The sequence below is a fragment of the Muntiacus reevesi genome, chromosome 2 (genome assembly GCF_963930625.1).
Source record: "Muntiacus reevesi chromosome 2, mMunRee1.1, whole genome shotgun sequence".
Taxonomy (NCBI): domain Eukaryota; kingdom Metazoa; phylum Chordata; class Mammalia; order Artiodactyla; family Cervidae; genus Muntiacus; species Muntiacus reevesi.
This window is the reverse complement of record NC_089250.1, coordinates 210,767,767-210,781,811: the sequence shown is the minus strand read 5'-3', so window position 1 is coordinate 210,781,811 and position 14,045 is coordinate 210,767,767. Positions and strand designations below refer to the sequence as shown.

The following is a 14,045-nucleotide window of genomic DNA, read 5'->3' as shown; positions in this document are numbered from 1 at the left end:
TGGGAACCAGCGCTGCCCCAGGGGGCGTTCTGGGTTCAGGCAGACAGTCTACACCTACGCTGTCCAAAGCCACTCACCTCACATGGCTACGGGGCACGTGAGATGTGGTTAGTGCGACAGAAAAAGAAACGTAATCGAACGTTTTATTTAATTTTGGTTCATTTAAGTCCCCACAGTCACATGGGGTGAGCAGCCGGCTGGAGTCTACAGTTGGCCCCATTCTCCCGTCAGCTCCCCCAGGGTAGTGGCCTCGGCTGCCTTTGTCTTCTGCCGTCCTCAGTGCAGGGGGGCACACGGGGGCAGAGGGCGGCTGTCTGCACCCCTCTCTACTCGGCCCAGGCCCCTCTTCCCCGCCCCGTCCCCCCAGCTCGTTCTCTGTGCTCAGGGTGACCTCTGACACCCTTTCATGTGCTCCTATATTCGACTTCCCAGGACGGGGCACAGGGCCCCCGGGGAGCCAGTGCCATCCCCTTACACAGTCTGCCTGTCTGAATTCTCAGGGCAGAATGCAGTCCATTTGCTTAGAGACCCGGCTCAGAAGTCGGCCCCGCTCCCATTTCACAGACTATGAAACTGAGGCCCAGAGAGGCAGGCTGGAGGGCAAATCATGGTACGGCAAACTCGGGGGGAGCTCACTCTGGCCTCCTGGCATGCGTTGCGGTCTCGCCTTGCCACCAGCCTGCGGCAGGGTGTTGGGAAAACCCCTCTCGCGGGGCTGAGCCTCAGGACTGTCAAGCAGGGGGGTCCAGGCATCTGGAGTTCCAGGACCCCAGTTCGGACAGCGTGGTCCCACTGGCCCTGTAAGGCCTTCACCTGGCAGGTGGAGCTTCGGCTGCCCCAGCCTCAGGCCTGCCCTTCCCTAGAGGAAAGGTGGACCATCTCAAGACTGAAAGGGATTATTATTTCTGTCACTACCCATCACCTAAGGCCCTAAAAATAGCCTCTTAGAGCTGAGCACGGTCCCTGGTGGATCGCTGAGGACGCCTGTCACCTCCCAGACACCAGGTGGGCAGCTCTGTCGTTGGGAGCCCCCTGACACTTCTCCAGGAGCCCCCCGCTACTGACAGCAGGGCTCACGGGTCCCTCTGCTAGGTGGCCTTGTCCTCTGCACAGAGTCGGTCAGGTCTTTCCCACCCCGCCAGCATCAGGGTCAAGAGTCCTGGGGTCAGGTGGGCAGGGTTTCATCCTGGCTGCCTGACTCTGGACAAAGTCACCACGTCTCAATTTCTTAAGCTTTCAAATGTGGGCTGCTGAAATCAGGATGGGCTCCAGAAGATGCTTGCAGGATTACGTGAGATTAAACCTCATCGAATGCTTAGCTAAGGGCCCAGTGTCTGAGGGCTCACCAAGCGCCAGGGTCTTTCTGTTTTCACACAGGTGGTGCCAGGGGTGCTGGTTTGGGGACAGGAGTTGGGGAGAATGTATCAATACCAAGAGTTTAACATGCGATTTCACTGTAAAGGAGTTACTACTGGGACAAAGGAGCAGTCATGGGTCTGAGTGTTTAACTCAAAAGGATTTAAAACAAAGACCTAGGAACCACCTAAAAGTCCATGCTGGAGCCCAGCAGACGAACCCATAGTTCATCTATGACAGAATACCACGCATTTGTTTAAAAAGCAGTTTTTCCATGGGACTTCCCTGGTGGTCCAACGGTTAAGGCTCCATGTTCCCAATGCAGGTGGCACAGGTTCTATCCCTAGTTGGGGAACTAAGATCCCACATGCTGCATGGTGAGGCCAAAAAAAAAAAAAAAAAAAAAAAAAAAGAACTCTATGGTATGCAAATTATATCTCAATTTGAAAGATGGAAGAAAGAAAGGGTAGGAACTTTGGTGATACCCTGAGGCATTGTATAAAAGATGGAAGAAAAGTGTTATTCGCTCAGTCGAGTCCGACTCTTTGCCACTCCCATGGACTGTAGCCTGCCAGGCTCCTCTGTCCGTGGAAATGTCCAGACAAGAATACTGGAGTGAAAAAAAAAAAAAGAATACTGGAGTGGGTAGCCATTCCCTTCTGCAGGAGATCTTCCCAGTCCAGGGATCAAATTCAGGTCTCCTGTATTGCAGGTGGATCCTTTACCGTCCGAGTCACCAGGGAAGAAAGATAATGGAAAATCATAGCAGGATGGTGACCAGGGCTTGTTCCCATGGGAACAAGGACTGAGGATGTTTGAAAGCACCTCCCTTGTGGGAGGAGCCCCCCAGAGAACAAGCCCCCTGCCCCTTGGTGGCTTCAGCTCTGGGTGTGGTAAGCACTGCCCCCTCTCAGCTGTGGGGCCTTTCCTGAGGGATCAGAACACGGGGCTGGGCGGGGGCAGAAACAGGGTGCCGAGCAACCAGCACTGACCACAGGCCACAGTCCAGCTAAGCCCCCGGGGGAGAGCAGCACGTACCCAGGAAGCCCTCCTCGTCGACAATGATGGTGTAATCCTCCGGGGTCTCGGTCAGACTGAAGAACTTGCACCTGGGGGGACAGACAGACAGACACAGAGTATGGTTAAGTCCCAGCAGACCCTGCGGCAGCCACCCACCCGTGACCTGGTGTACCCAGCGCTCTGATCCAGGCTGCTGGAGCGGGGTGGGGGGCACTGATTCTCTCCCTCTCCAGTGCCCCAGCTGATTCAGGGGGTCTCAGAGAGGCCTAGAGATGATGACCGTTTCCTCCACCACCCCGAGTCTGTGGGGACCCCCAAGCTGGCCAGCCCTCAGGGTCGCCTCTAGGCCCAAGGGCAGCTCTGGCAGGAACCATGCAGATGAACTGTGTTTTCCAGCCTACCTGAACTCCCACATTCTGACCTCTGGGCCTCTGTCGCCGTGCTGTGTCCCCTGCCCGTGGTCCTGGCCCCTCTCCTCACCAAGTCAAGAGCCCCCCCGTCATTCAGGGCCTAGTTCACATCACCCCACTGAGAGCCCCGCCTTTAGGGCACCCTTCTTCCTTGCAAGAGAGAGGGGTGTGGCCGTGTGTGCCATTTTGGGGCATGGATCCCTGAACCGCCTCTGGTAACACTGCTTAGCCTGGGGTGTAAATTGCTCATCCTCTACCTCAAGTGGGACCATCCATTTCTCAAGGCCAGGGAGGGTCCGGCAATCACCCTGTCCTTCTGCATCTCGTCCCTGCTGGTCTCAGCCCTGAGCGCACTCTGGGCACCTGGCGGACAGGCTGGGCTCCGTGTCCAGACCGCCCTTGGGCTGGGCTCTGAGGCTGTCACCGGGTGAGGGGGAGGGTTCCCTCCTCTCATTGCCTGTCTCCCTGCTCCCCATCCAGCAAGTGGCCCCCAGGCGCGGCGACAGGGAGAGACGGCATGCTCAGGCAGCGGTGTGTGGGAAACTGCCCACGGTCATTTATTTTTCCGGTGTCACCGATCTCACGAGTGAGGTGCAGCTCGGGCTCCGCGCCCAACGTGTAAAACCCATCCATCACAGGAAGTCGTGACACAAAGAGGCCCAACGAGTAACTCTGGCAAGGGCCCGAACGGCACTTCTACGAAGATTAAAATGGGAAAGGAATCCTGAAGCGTCACGGGATGGGGGTGGCCGGAATGTTACACAAACCTCTCTCCTCCTGGTTTCCCCTGTCCTGGCAGCCGCCCTCCAACACTGAAGCCTTGTCACCAGAACCCCTGCAGCACCCTTTTCCCTTTTTTATTTTTTTAAAAAATTAATTTAACTGGAGGATAATTACAATACTGTGGTAGCTTCTGCCATACATCGACATGAATCAGCCAGGGGTGCACATGTGTCCCCCCATCCTGAATGCCTCCTCCCACCTCCCTCCCCTTTTTTCTTTAAATTTTTCACAAGGCATGAGATTCACCGGAATTGGTAGGAACGCAAAATGGTACAGCTATTAGGGAAAATGGTTTGTGTTTCTTACAGACTGAAACATACATGACCACAGGCAGTCCTACTCCTGGGTATGGGCTGGAGAGAGATGAAAATATGCCCACACAAACACCTGTACGCAAAATGTTTAGAGCCTCTATCTGTAACCACCCCGAACTGCAGACATTCCAAACATCCTCCCTGCAGCTGGAGAACTGGGTAAACTGTGTGGCACATCCACGCCAGCGAATACCAGTCAGCAACGAAGAGGAGTGAATTAGTGATTCCTGCAATAAAGCGGATGAAACTCAAGAGCATTGGGCTAAGGTAAAGCCACACTCAACAGGTTAACGTACCCCATGATCCCATTTATATGAGATTCTGATTTACCTGTCTTTTTTTAAAATTAAACTTTTAATCTTGTATTGGAGTATAGCTGATTAACAATGTTTCAATAGTTTCAGGTGGACAGCAGAGGGACCAGCCACACATACACACGTATCCCTTCTCCCCCAAACTCCCCTCCCGCCCAGGCTGCCACGTGACACGGAGCAGTGTCCCCGCGCTCTACAGTAGGACCTTGTTGATTATCCATTTTAACTATAGCAGTGTGCACCTTCCCAAGGTCCCCATCCCCACCGCTCCCCCCACTCCCAGCAACCATAAATTTGTTTTCTAAGTCTGTGAGTCTTCTCCTGTTCTGTAAATAAGTTCATTTGTATCACGTCTTTTAGATTCCACATACAAGGGATGTCATACAATGTTTCTGCTTCTCGGTCTGACTTACTCCCGTGTGTCATTCTGGAAGAGGCAAAACTGTAAGGATGGAGAACAGAACAGATCCCTGGCTGCCTGGGGCTGGGTTGGGGTTGATGCTGGAGGGTCACCAGGAACTTTTTTGGGGTGAAGGAGGTGTTTGGTTTCTTTCTTAAAAAAAATTTATTTATGGCTGTGCTGGGTCTTCTTTGCTGGGCAAAGGCTTTCTAAAGGTTGCGGCAAGCAGGGGCTACTCTCTAGCTGTGGTGCATGGGCTTCTCATCGCTGTGGCTTCTCTTGCTGTGGAATGTGGGGTCCAGGCACACAGGCTTCAGTAGTTGCGGCTTGTGGACTGAGCTGCTCTGAGGCACGTGATATCTTTCTGGACCAGGGAATCAAACTCATGACCCCTGAATTGGCAGGCAGATTTTTAACCACTGGACCACCAGGGAAGTCCGGTGTTTGGTTTCTTGATCGTTGTGGTGGTGACAAGATCATATACGTTTTTCAAAATGGAAAGAACTATACCCTAAAAAGGATGACTTTTACCGTATATACAGATTATACCGCCATGAACCCGGCCTTAAGAAAGTGCTGGTGCCAGACTCATAAATGAGGGGGCACCCCTCCCCCTCCTTGACATTCGGCTCACCCAGCAGCACACACTGTTCAATTTCCCTCCAGGTCTTTGGTTTTCAAATTACATCTCTTGCCCCTGCCTGTCCCACATCCAATTTGCAACTATTGCTTGGACAAGCGAAATCTATAATTGCTAGGGGACAGCTGCACATTATCACCTTAGTGAGTGGCAATCCCTGGTCTGGCCTCGTTCCTTCCTGGGGACCCCCGTGTGCTCAGAAAGAGTCTCAGGAACCCCCTCTCCCCAGCCATCGTCAGAATGCCACAAGCAAGTACACCCAGGGAAGGGGCGGGCAACCCAGCCATCCGAGAGCCCTGGGAAGGCGAACAGGTGTGGCGCTTGCTCTGGGTGCCCTCTTGGCGGTGAGGGATGCTCCAGAAATAGACCGTGTAAATGACCCTGAGGGCATAGACACGGGCAGAAGGCAACATCGGCCTCTGCGTAAATGGGGGTATGACTATGCTGTTGATGTGACCCATGGCTGAGGGCCAGCTGGTAGACATCCAACTCGGAATGTGCACCTTGGCATGGGCAGACCTCTGGGAGGGCGAGTTGGCCGGAGGGACCTGCAGCTACTCCTCTGGTCAAACTCAGAAGGACCTATTCTCCTATTTCCCTCTCACGTCCTACACATCTCTGAGCTCACCCCATCTCCACCGCCCCTCACCCCAGTCGCTCTGAGATCTGTTTTTACCTCTCCCCATCACTCTCCTCCACACAAACGCTTGCCTAGAAGCCTCTCCAGTCTCCTTCCCAATTCTTGTCTGTCTCATCTCATGCATCCGAAGGCTGACAAATATTCTTTCCACTGCCCAGCACCCCCTTCCCTGTTCTTTGGCTGGACACGTGCTGCTCATCCTTCAAGACTCGGTTTAAGCATCTTCTTTGGGGTGAAATCTTTTCTAACTGGCACCGGCCACCTCCTCTGTCTCACCTCCCACCATAGGAGGGGTCCTCCCTGGATGTTAAAGCCATCGCGGACAGTTAGGCTTGGTGGTGCATCACAGCTTTAGGGGACAGTTCATCCATCTCAGAGTGTCTGCGAAGGATGCCTGCAAGAGGTGGGCAGTGTGCAACCTGTGCAACTGCACATGATGGTCCTGAATGCTTTCCACAGTCTATGACAGGTAACACTTGTTTCCCCCCAGTGGACCATATAAGCTCTCAAAGGGAAGGACGGTGGGTTCTCTGTACGTATACCTTGTATCTGACATGCGCTGGACAGGGTATCAATACTCAAAGCCTGATGAGCAAAAGAGTGAACTATGGCCACACACCTACCCCCAAAGCCAGAGAAGTCCCAATCACAGCAAACCCTGCATGTCCGTGTGTGGTACTGCTTGGACTTCCCTGCCGCTGGGAGACGCTCAAGTCCCTAGTCCCAACCCCACACTCTCTAACGAGCTGTGGCTAAACCCATTCCCCAGACGCCGGGCCTCGGTGTATGCGGAGTCTCTGTGCTTTGTCTAAAGAGCCGGAGAGAGGAACAAGACCCAGCAATTACTCAGGCTGCTGCTGAGTGCTGTTAGGAAATCCGAGGAGGAGGGGAAGCATTTGCCCTCTAGATGCCCTCATGGCGCTAAGGAACAGGATGAAATAACAGGGTTAGAGAGAGCTGCCTGGGAGAGCGGGAAGAGGACCAAGGTCCTGGAGTCAAGAGGTCCGAGTTCCAGTCCCAGACCGGCACCGGGGCTGGTGAACCCTGGGCCGCCTGACTCCTCTGTACGTGTCCAATGAAGGACACGTTCAAGGGGGACTGGGTTCCCTGTAGCCCCAGCTTGGGCAAGAAGGGCACAGGCCCCGTGGAACCCTGCCAGCTCCATAGCAAGCTGGACCTCAAGGGGCCTGGCGACAAGGCATGGAGAGACGATCCCAGAACCATCAAATCTGCCTGGGAAACGCTTTTCAAGGGCAGGCAAAAATCCCATCCAGCTCTGATCAGAACCCAAGACGGATCTGTTGCCCCGGCAGCTGGGTAGGTGGTAACATCACACGTCTGCGGGGAGGGCTCATTCATCGCACAGTCTGTGTGAAGAGCACCCTCGGGGTTGGGCAGTGCACAACCTGTGCAACTGTGTGTGATGGTCAGTAGGCAGGAGCGCTCAGGTAGAGTCCTGGGCGATGTAGGAGGGAGACTGGGAACAACAGCCCTAGAGACACTCCTGGTTCACTGTGGTTCAGGACACACTCCAAGGATTGTAATGCAAGTCCCCTGTCCAGGAGATGCCAACACATCCTTGGGCTCCATGAACAAAGCACAGGTGCTCAATGGTTTATGTCTGTTCAGGGACTCACAGGCCTGGTAGAGCATGCCCAGGAGAAATGAGGGGACTTTGGACTGCACCCCCTTCCCGCCTGGAGGAAGAGTCCAGCTGCCACCTTTAAATCTCTGTGGCTGCTCTGGACCAGGGAAGGGATCAGCGCTGCTGTTTATGGCTGTGTGACCTTCGGCAAGTTACTTAACCTCTCTGTGCCTCAGTTTTGTCATGTGACAGTGAGGGTAACAGTGTCCACTTCCTAGGGTTGCTGCTGAAGAATAAATGAGTGTATACCCAGCACGACCATGGTAAGCACTCAACATGTTGGCCATTTTTCCTTCTCGGAGGACAGAGGCAGCTGAGGTGGGGGACCATGGGGAGGCCAGCTTGTGTTGCCAGTTAGAAAAGCTCTAAAGCCAAATGAGGGCTTCTCCAGTGGCTCAGTGGTAAAGACTGCACCTGCAATGCAGGAGGGATGCGGGTTCAATCCCTAGGTTTGGAAGATCACCCCTGGAGGAGGAAACGGCAACCCATTCCAGTATGCTTGCCTGGGAAACCCCCATGGATAGAGGAGCCTGGCGGACTACAGCCCATGGGGTAAAAAGAGTCGGACATGAATGAGCAATTGAGCCTGAGCAAAGCCAAATGGGCTACAGAGACCAGGAGGTAGTGAGGTGTTACCTTTTGGAGGGGCTGAGCCCCAGGCTGGTGGGCTTCAGGGGTGATGCTACATTGACAGGGAGGATGGATTAAGCCACAGCCAAGGTTCTGGGAAGCGCGGAGTCTCTGGATTCCTTGAGACACTTGGTCCTTACATGCTGACCCCAAGCAACAAGCTTTGGCTGAAAAGTCTCCACTCATCTTCCCAGTAGTCCGGCACCCATCAGGTAGCCAGCCAAAGGATGATGGTCTATGACGAAAGAAACCAACTCAGCCTGCAATTCCCAGTGGATCTGCTGGAGCCAAACCCACTACCTGGTCCCAGCTCCCTGACATGCCATGCTGGGACCTCAAGAATCTTCAGACATTCAGCATGTCTGACATTCAGCATGTCTGAGCACACGGACTGTCTGGATCAGGGGAGCCAGGGAGGTGGCCTGACACATCACCATTGGGTGGGAACTCCTATCAGCGTCCTTTTCGCCTTCCCCATTCACCTGAGGGCTGGGTGGTGGTCCTGCCCTCCCCTCCTAGTTTCCCAGACATCACAAAGACCCTCTGACATAGTCAGGGCTCAGCAGAAGTCGCCTTTCCGTGGAATCCTGTGCAGAAGTCTTGGTCTCCGGCAGGCGGGAGACAGCTTTGCGGGCCAGACCCTCCTGGGACTGGGGTCTGTTTTCTGCAGGGTCACCACGTGCTCCTCCCAGACAGATCTTGCTGAGGTTGCCTGGCCACAGAATAAATCCAGATAAATCCAGCCCTTGGCAATTAGAGCCCTGGTCAGCTGGGCTTTTTGTCTTTTTATACAGTTCATGGGGTTCTCACGGGAAGAATACTGGAGGGATCTGCCATTCCCTCCTCTGTGCTAAAGCTGAAGCTCCAGTACTTTGGCCACCTGATGTGAACAGCTGACTCACTGGAAAAGACCCTGATGATGGGAAAGATTGAAGGCAGGAGGAGAAGGGGACGACAGAGGATGAGATGGTTGGATGGCATCACCAATTCGATGGACATGAACTTGGGCAAACTCCGGGAGACAGTGAGGAACAGGGAGGCCTGGTGTGCTTCAGTCCAGGGGATGGCAGAGTCGGACACGACTTGGTGATTGAACAGCAGCTGGGCTATGGCCTGAGCACCAGACAGGCCCTGCAAACTGGACTTGAGAACAGGCTTCCAGCATGTCCCAGGTACCCATAACGCCTTTGCTCAAGCAAGGCCTCTGAGCGCTCATTCTACATTTCAGCACCTAGACACCTATGCCTGTTTCCCAAGGGTAGCCTGTTCAGGATGAACGAGGGAGGTTCAACTACATCTTCCTAGCAGCACATCACAGCGAGCAGATGGAGGGGCCAGGCTCTGACCCACTTCTGGGGGCCATCCCACTGCCTCCGCCAGCCTGCTGCTGCATTTCTGCAGTGGAGCGCAGGAGCCTCGAACTTGGATTACAGCGAGGGACAGACGCACTTTTGGGGTGCTCACTGTGCTGGTCTCCCGCCTTCCCGGGCCTCTCTTCCCTAAGGACATCCAGGCGGAGGGTGTGGGTCAGACTTTCTTCTGTTACCCAGCCGTGACTTTTTCTTCTGCTTCTCCTGGGTCTTTGATAGGTCTTGTGTTATTTACAATTCATTTCTACGGTCATTAACAACTAGAAGCTGCCAATTCAAGTTTTAGTTAGAAAAAACTAAATTAATTGTTTTAGTTAACAACTAGAAGCTGCCGTTTCAAGCACTGTGTCAGTGCTGTGATTTGAAGGGCAATCCTAAAGAATGTCCTTTTTCTGTTAAGATGGAAAAAAAAATCTGCTTCGGTCTTGGGTGGTCAGGAGAATCAGACAGCATGGGTATCAGTGCTCACAAATTCCAAGGTGATATGCAGAGACAGGACTGCAGAAAGGGGCTGGGTAGGGCGGAGGGAATCGGTAAGGTCTGGATAAAGCCCCTGAGAGCCAGGCAAGAGTCTAATGCAGTGGCTAGATCATTCAGTCTTTCAACAAACAAACGGTTAAGTGCCTTTAATGTATAAAGGCACTGCTTCGTGTGCTGGAGACACACCTTAAATAATTGGACAATTAGAATTTCCATGGGGGCTGGATAAATAGTGAGTCAGATGGTGGTGTGTGCCTCAGAGCCAATAAAAAACAGAGTTTGCAGTTTAAAGCGGAGTGGGGAGTGGTTGCTAGGGGCTGGGGCGGGGGGTGGGGGGTAAGGGAATGGGGAGCAATCATTAAATGGGTGCAGAATTTCACTTTTGAGATGATGCAAAGTTCTGGAGGTGGATGGCGGTGAAGGCTGTGGAACAATGGAATGTAAGGATTTAATGCCACTGAGAAATACACGAGGCACTGAAAAGCTTCTACAGGACTCATGGGGATTTTCTCTCGCTCTCTTTTTTAAATGGTGGACAAATGTATTTAACAAGAAATATTACAAAAAATTAAAATGATAATACTTTCTGTTAAGTACATTTGTTCACCATTAAAAAAAAAAAGGGGGGGACCTCCCCAGTGGTCGAGTGGTTAAGAATCCACCTTCCAAGGAAGGGGACTCGGGTTCAATCCCTGGTTGGGGAGCTCCTGATCCCACATACCATGGGGCAGCTAAGCCACAGTGCCACAACTAGAGAGAAGTTCGCCCACCGCGATGAAAGATCCCACATGCTGCAAAGACCTGATGCAGCCAAATAAATAAAAAGACCTTTAAAAAAAAGGAAAGCGAGCGAGCAGGGAAGGTCCCCTATAAGTTCTTTAGAAGCTGGAAGGGTGAGCAGCATGTGGCTGTCCCAAAGCCCTGAGGTGGGTACCTGCCGGGAGAGACAGCAGCCAGGAGTGGCTGCCGGTGGGGGAGGCGGAACGGCAGGCTAAGACGAGGGATAACAGGGAGGGAGGAGGATGCCTGGGGCCCCTGTAAGGACCAGGTGGGGCTGAGAGGCCAGTGAGGAGGCACCTGTGGTCTTCAAGGGGGCTGGCTGGTGAGAGCTGGGGGCTCCGACCTGGCTGGCACTGGTGGGCGTGGCTCCGTTTAGGAGCCTGGAAGTCATATTCAACAACTGGGGGCTGGTGAGGTTGGTGAGGAAGACTGGGGCCAAGGCAGGAAACCATCGTCTTCCACCGCACATTCTCGGCAGAGGCACCAGGGGAGAGGTCAGCTGGCGGCCAGGGCTGCCCTGAACTAACAGAACATACACACCTCTGAATCCCGCCCGGACCCACAGCTTTGGTCCCTTCCTCCATGGAGACCTGCAGCGCCCTAGCCCTGCCCCAAGGGCTCAAGCACAAGTCACAGGGAGCTTCCATATGGCCCCTCCTAGGCCATTTCTGCAGCCTGGGGCACCAGCCAGTGTCAGAACGGTCACGCCCCAGGGCAGGAACCATGTCTGCGGAAGGCTGGCCTCTAGCTTTGCAAGCAATTCCCAAGTGCAGGGCACACACGAGGCACTGAGTAGTGAGTGGTTCCCTTTCTGCCTTGGGAGGGACTGAGATGTAAAAAACCCAAGTAGACATCGTGGCTCTTGCCACCTCTCCAAGATGAGGCTGGAAAAACTGACTGGTCCTTGAATTGTCCCAAGTTCCTTATCTGTGAAAGAGGTTTGAAGCTACCTCTCCTGCAGGATCGTTTAGGATTTGAGGAGGTTACAGAACACACATGGGAAGTGCTCAAGACCCTGCATAAGCATGCATGGTCTCCTGATGCCGTGAGCTGGCCCGGAGACTGAGTGGACGTCCAAGGCAGCGTTCCCATCCGGGCAGTGGTCAGCCTTGCAGTGGCCTCTGGGTCTCTGCCTAACTTCTAGTCTCCCCATTTCTCATGGCCTCCACCCCAACCCTCACCAGCAGGACAGTCAAATCTCATGCAGTGGGCAACGGACCCAACCCAGGTCCCCCAGGCAGGCCACAGCCTCCCACCCCAACCCCCGCCGTCCCCTAGTCACCCCCGTCTGCCCATGACCTCCCAGCAATGATCATATGCACTGCGGTGCTGAGATGACTTCCTTCATGGTCTCTCTCTGCTGGTGAGATTAACCTGCTCCTCGGGAGATGACTGAGTTTTTCTCACCCAAGTTCCCCATGCCTCCCACAGAACTCCACGCAGAGTCTGTGTCATCGCTGCTAACTGAATGTATGCATAGTGTCATTAATGATTCCCATTTCACAGGTGGGAAAACTGATGCTCCGTTAGGTTAAGGCAGTTATGGCCTTGGGACCGCTGTCTGTGCAGTCTCTAGGATGGGTGCGGGCCGGGGGGGGGGGGGGGGCGGCCAGGGGACAAGTGTGGCTTGTGGCATATTCCCTATGACTCAGCTCTTCCCCTGGGAGCCATCCACCCTCTTAAACATGGGTAACCAGAGACAGGGACGAGAGAATTGATAACAGCCCGTCCTTGGTAACAAGCACCTGGCTGCAACCCAGATGCCCATCACCAGGAGAGAAGGAAACTGATGACAGAATACTACCCAGCAGTCAAAACGAACACTCTGCGGGGACTTGCAAAACTATGAATGCGTCTCAGCAATATAATCATAGATGGAAAAATAAGTGCCCAACTGTTATACATAGCACGGTATTCTCTTCACAGAGTTAAAAGCAGCTACAATGAAAAAACAACAAAACCCAACACGTTTAAGACTCCACGGAGTTGCAATATAACTCCATATAAAGGAAGCCAGGGAATAAAGAACACGTTACTTGGGGTTGGGGGTGCTTCCCTGATAGCTCAGTTGGTAAAGAATCCATCTGCAATGCAGGAGACCTTGGTTCGATTTCTGGGTTGGGAAGATCCCCTGGAGAAGGGAAAGGCTGCCCACTTCAGTATTCTGGCCTGGAGAATCCCATGGAGTGTGTAGCCCATGGGGTCACAAGGAGTCGGACACGAGTGAGCGACTTTCACTTTACTTGGGGTTGGGGGGTCTGGTTAGATGAAGGGTAATTTTTAAAAAATAATTTATTTGTTTGGCTGCGCTGGGTCTCTGCTGCTGCTCGTGGGCCTTCACTAGTTGGGGCGCATAGGCTCCTCACGACACTGGCTGCTCTTGTTGCAGAGCATGGGCTCTAGGGCACACGGGCTTCAGTAGTCGCGGCTCATGGCTCAGCAACTGTGGCTGATGGGCTCTGGGCACAGGCTCAACAGCTGTGGTGCGCAGGCTTAGTTGTTCCGAAGCAGGGGGGAACTTCCTGACCCAGGGATCGAACCCGTGTCTCCTGCACTGGCAGGCGGGTTCTCTGCCACAGAGCCACCAGGGAAGTCCCAGATGGAGGGTACTGTCTCCCTCTGACTCGTGCTCTGGCTTTGCACGTGCGGATTACAGTATTAACTAGTCAATTAAGCAAATACAGGTGGGCTGTGCAAGTGACACGTGATGTTATGAACCTGACAATGAAGGGCTGCAGGCAACTGGGACTGGGTCCTCGCAGAAGGGACCTGGCCACAGATGAGAGGCCAAGGTAGGCTGCAAAAAGGTGGAGGAAATGCAACTGAAGAGCCACCCAGGGGAGGTGGCCAGAGAAGTTTCTGGTCCAGGAGCCAGAGTCAGGCAAGAGTCCTAGGATGAATGGACAGGTCTGGTCCCAGGGTTACAGCTCACTGCCATAGGGGTCATTCACCTTGGCCCTGGCTGGCCAGTGATTTGGGGCTCACTTTAGCTCAAGAGATGCATATCTGATCCCCAACTTGACCCCCACAGTCCAGCCTCTAGTAGTCTGACAGTGCTGTGGGTAACAGGCTAATGCTCTGGGTCTCAGTTACTGCACCAGCCCCAATGGCCTTTCTTTTAATTTAAAAATTAAAAAAAATTTAAACTTTATATTGGAGTATAGTTGATTTACAATGTTGTGTTCATTTCAGGTGTATAACAAAGTGATTCAATTATACATATATATACATTCTTTTTTAGATTCTTTTCCCTTATAGATTAT

General features: G+C 53.4%; 1 protein-coding gene across 2 annotated transcripts in view; it reads right to left on the bottom strand.

Annotated features, from left to right (window-relative positions):
* The window catches only part of CASTOR2 (cytosolic arginine sensor for mTORC1 subunit 2), a 50,906-nt gene that overhangs the window by 9,870 nt on the left and 26,991 nt on the right, over nt 1–14,045 (bottom strand). The window contains exons 1-2 of one of the 2 annotated variants that reach the window (XM_065924796.1): nt 3,044–3,123; nt 2,395–2,465 (exon numbers count right to left, since the gene is read on the bottom strand). In XM_065924796.1, the coding sequence (XP_065780868.1) occupies nt 2,395–2,465; nt 3,044–3,108 (136 nt within the window). In that variant the 5' untranslated portion in view covers nt 3,109–3,123. Of the gene's footprint in view, nt 1–2,394; nt 2,466–3,043; nt 3,124–14,045 lie in introns of those variants that run through there. The other variant, XM_065924795.1, reaches the window with a different exon arrangement.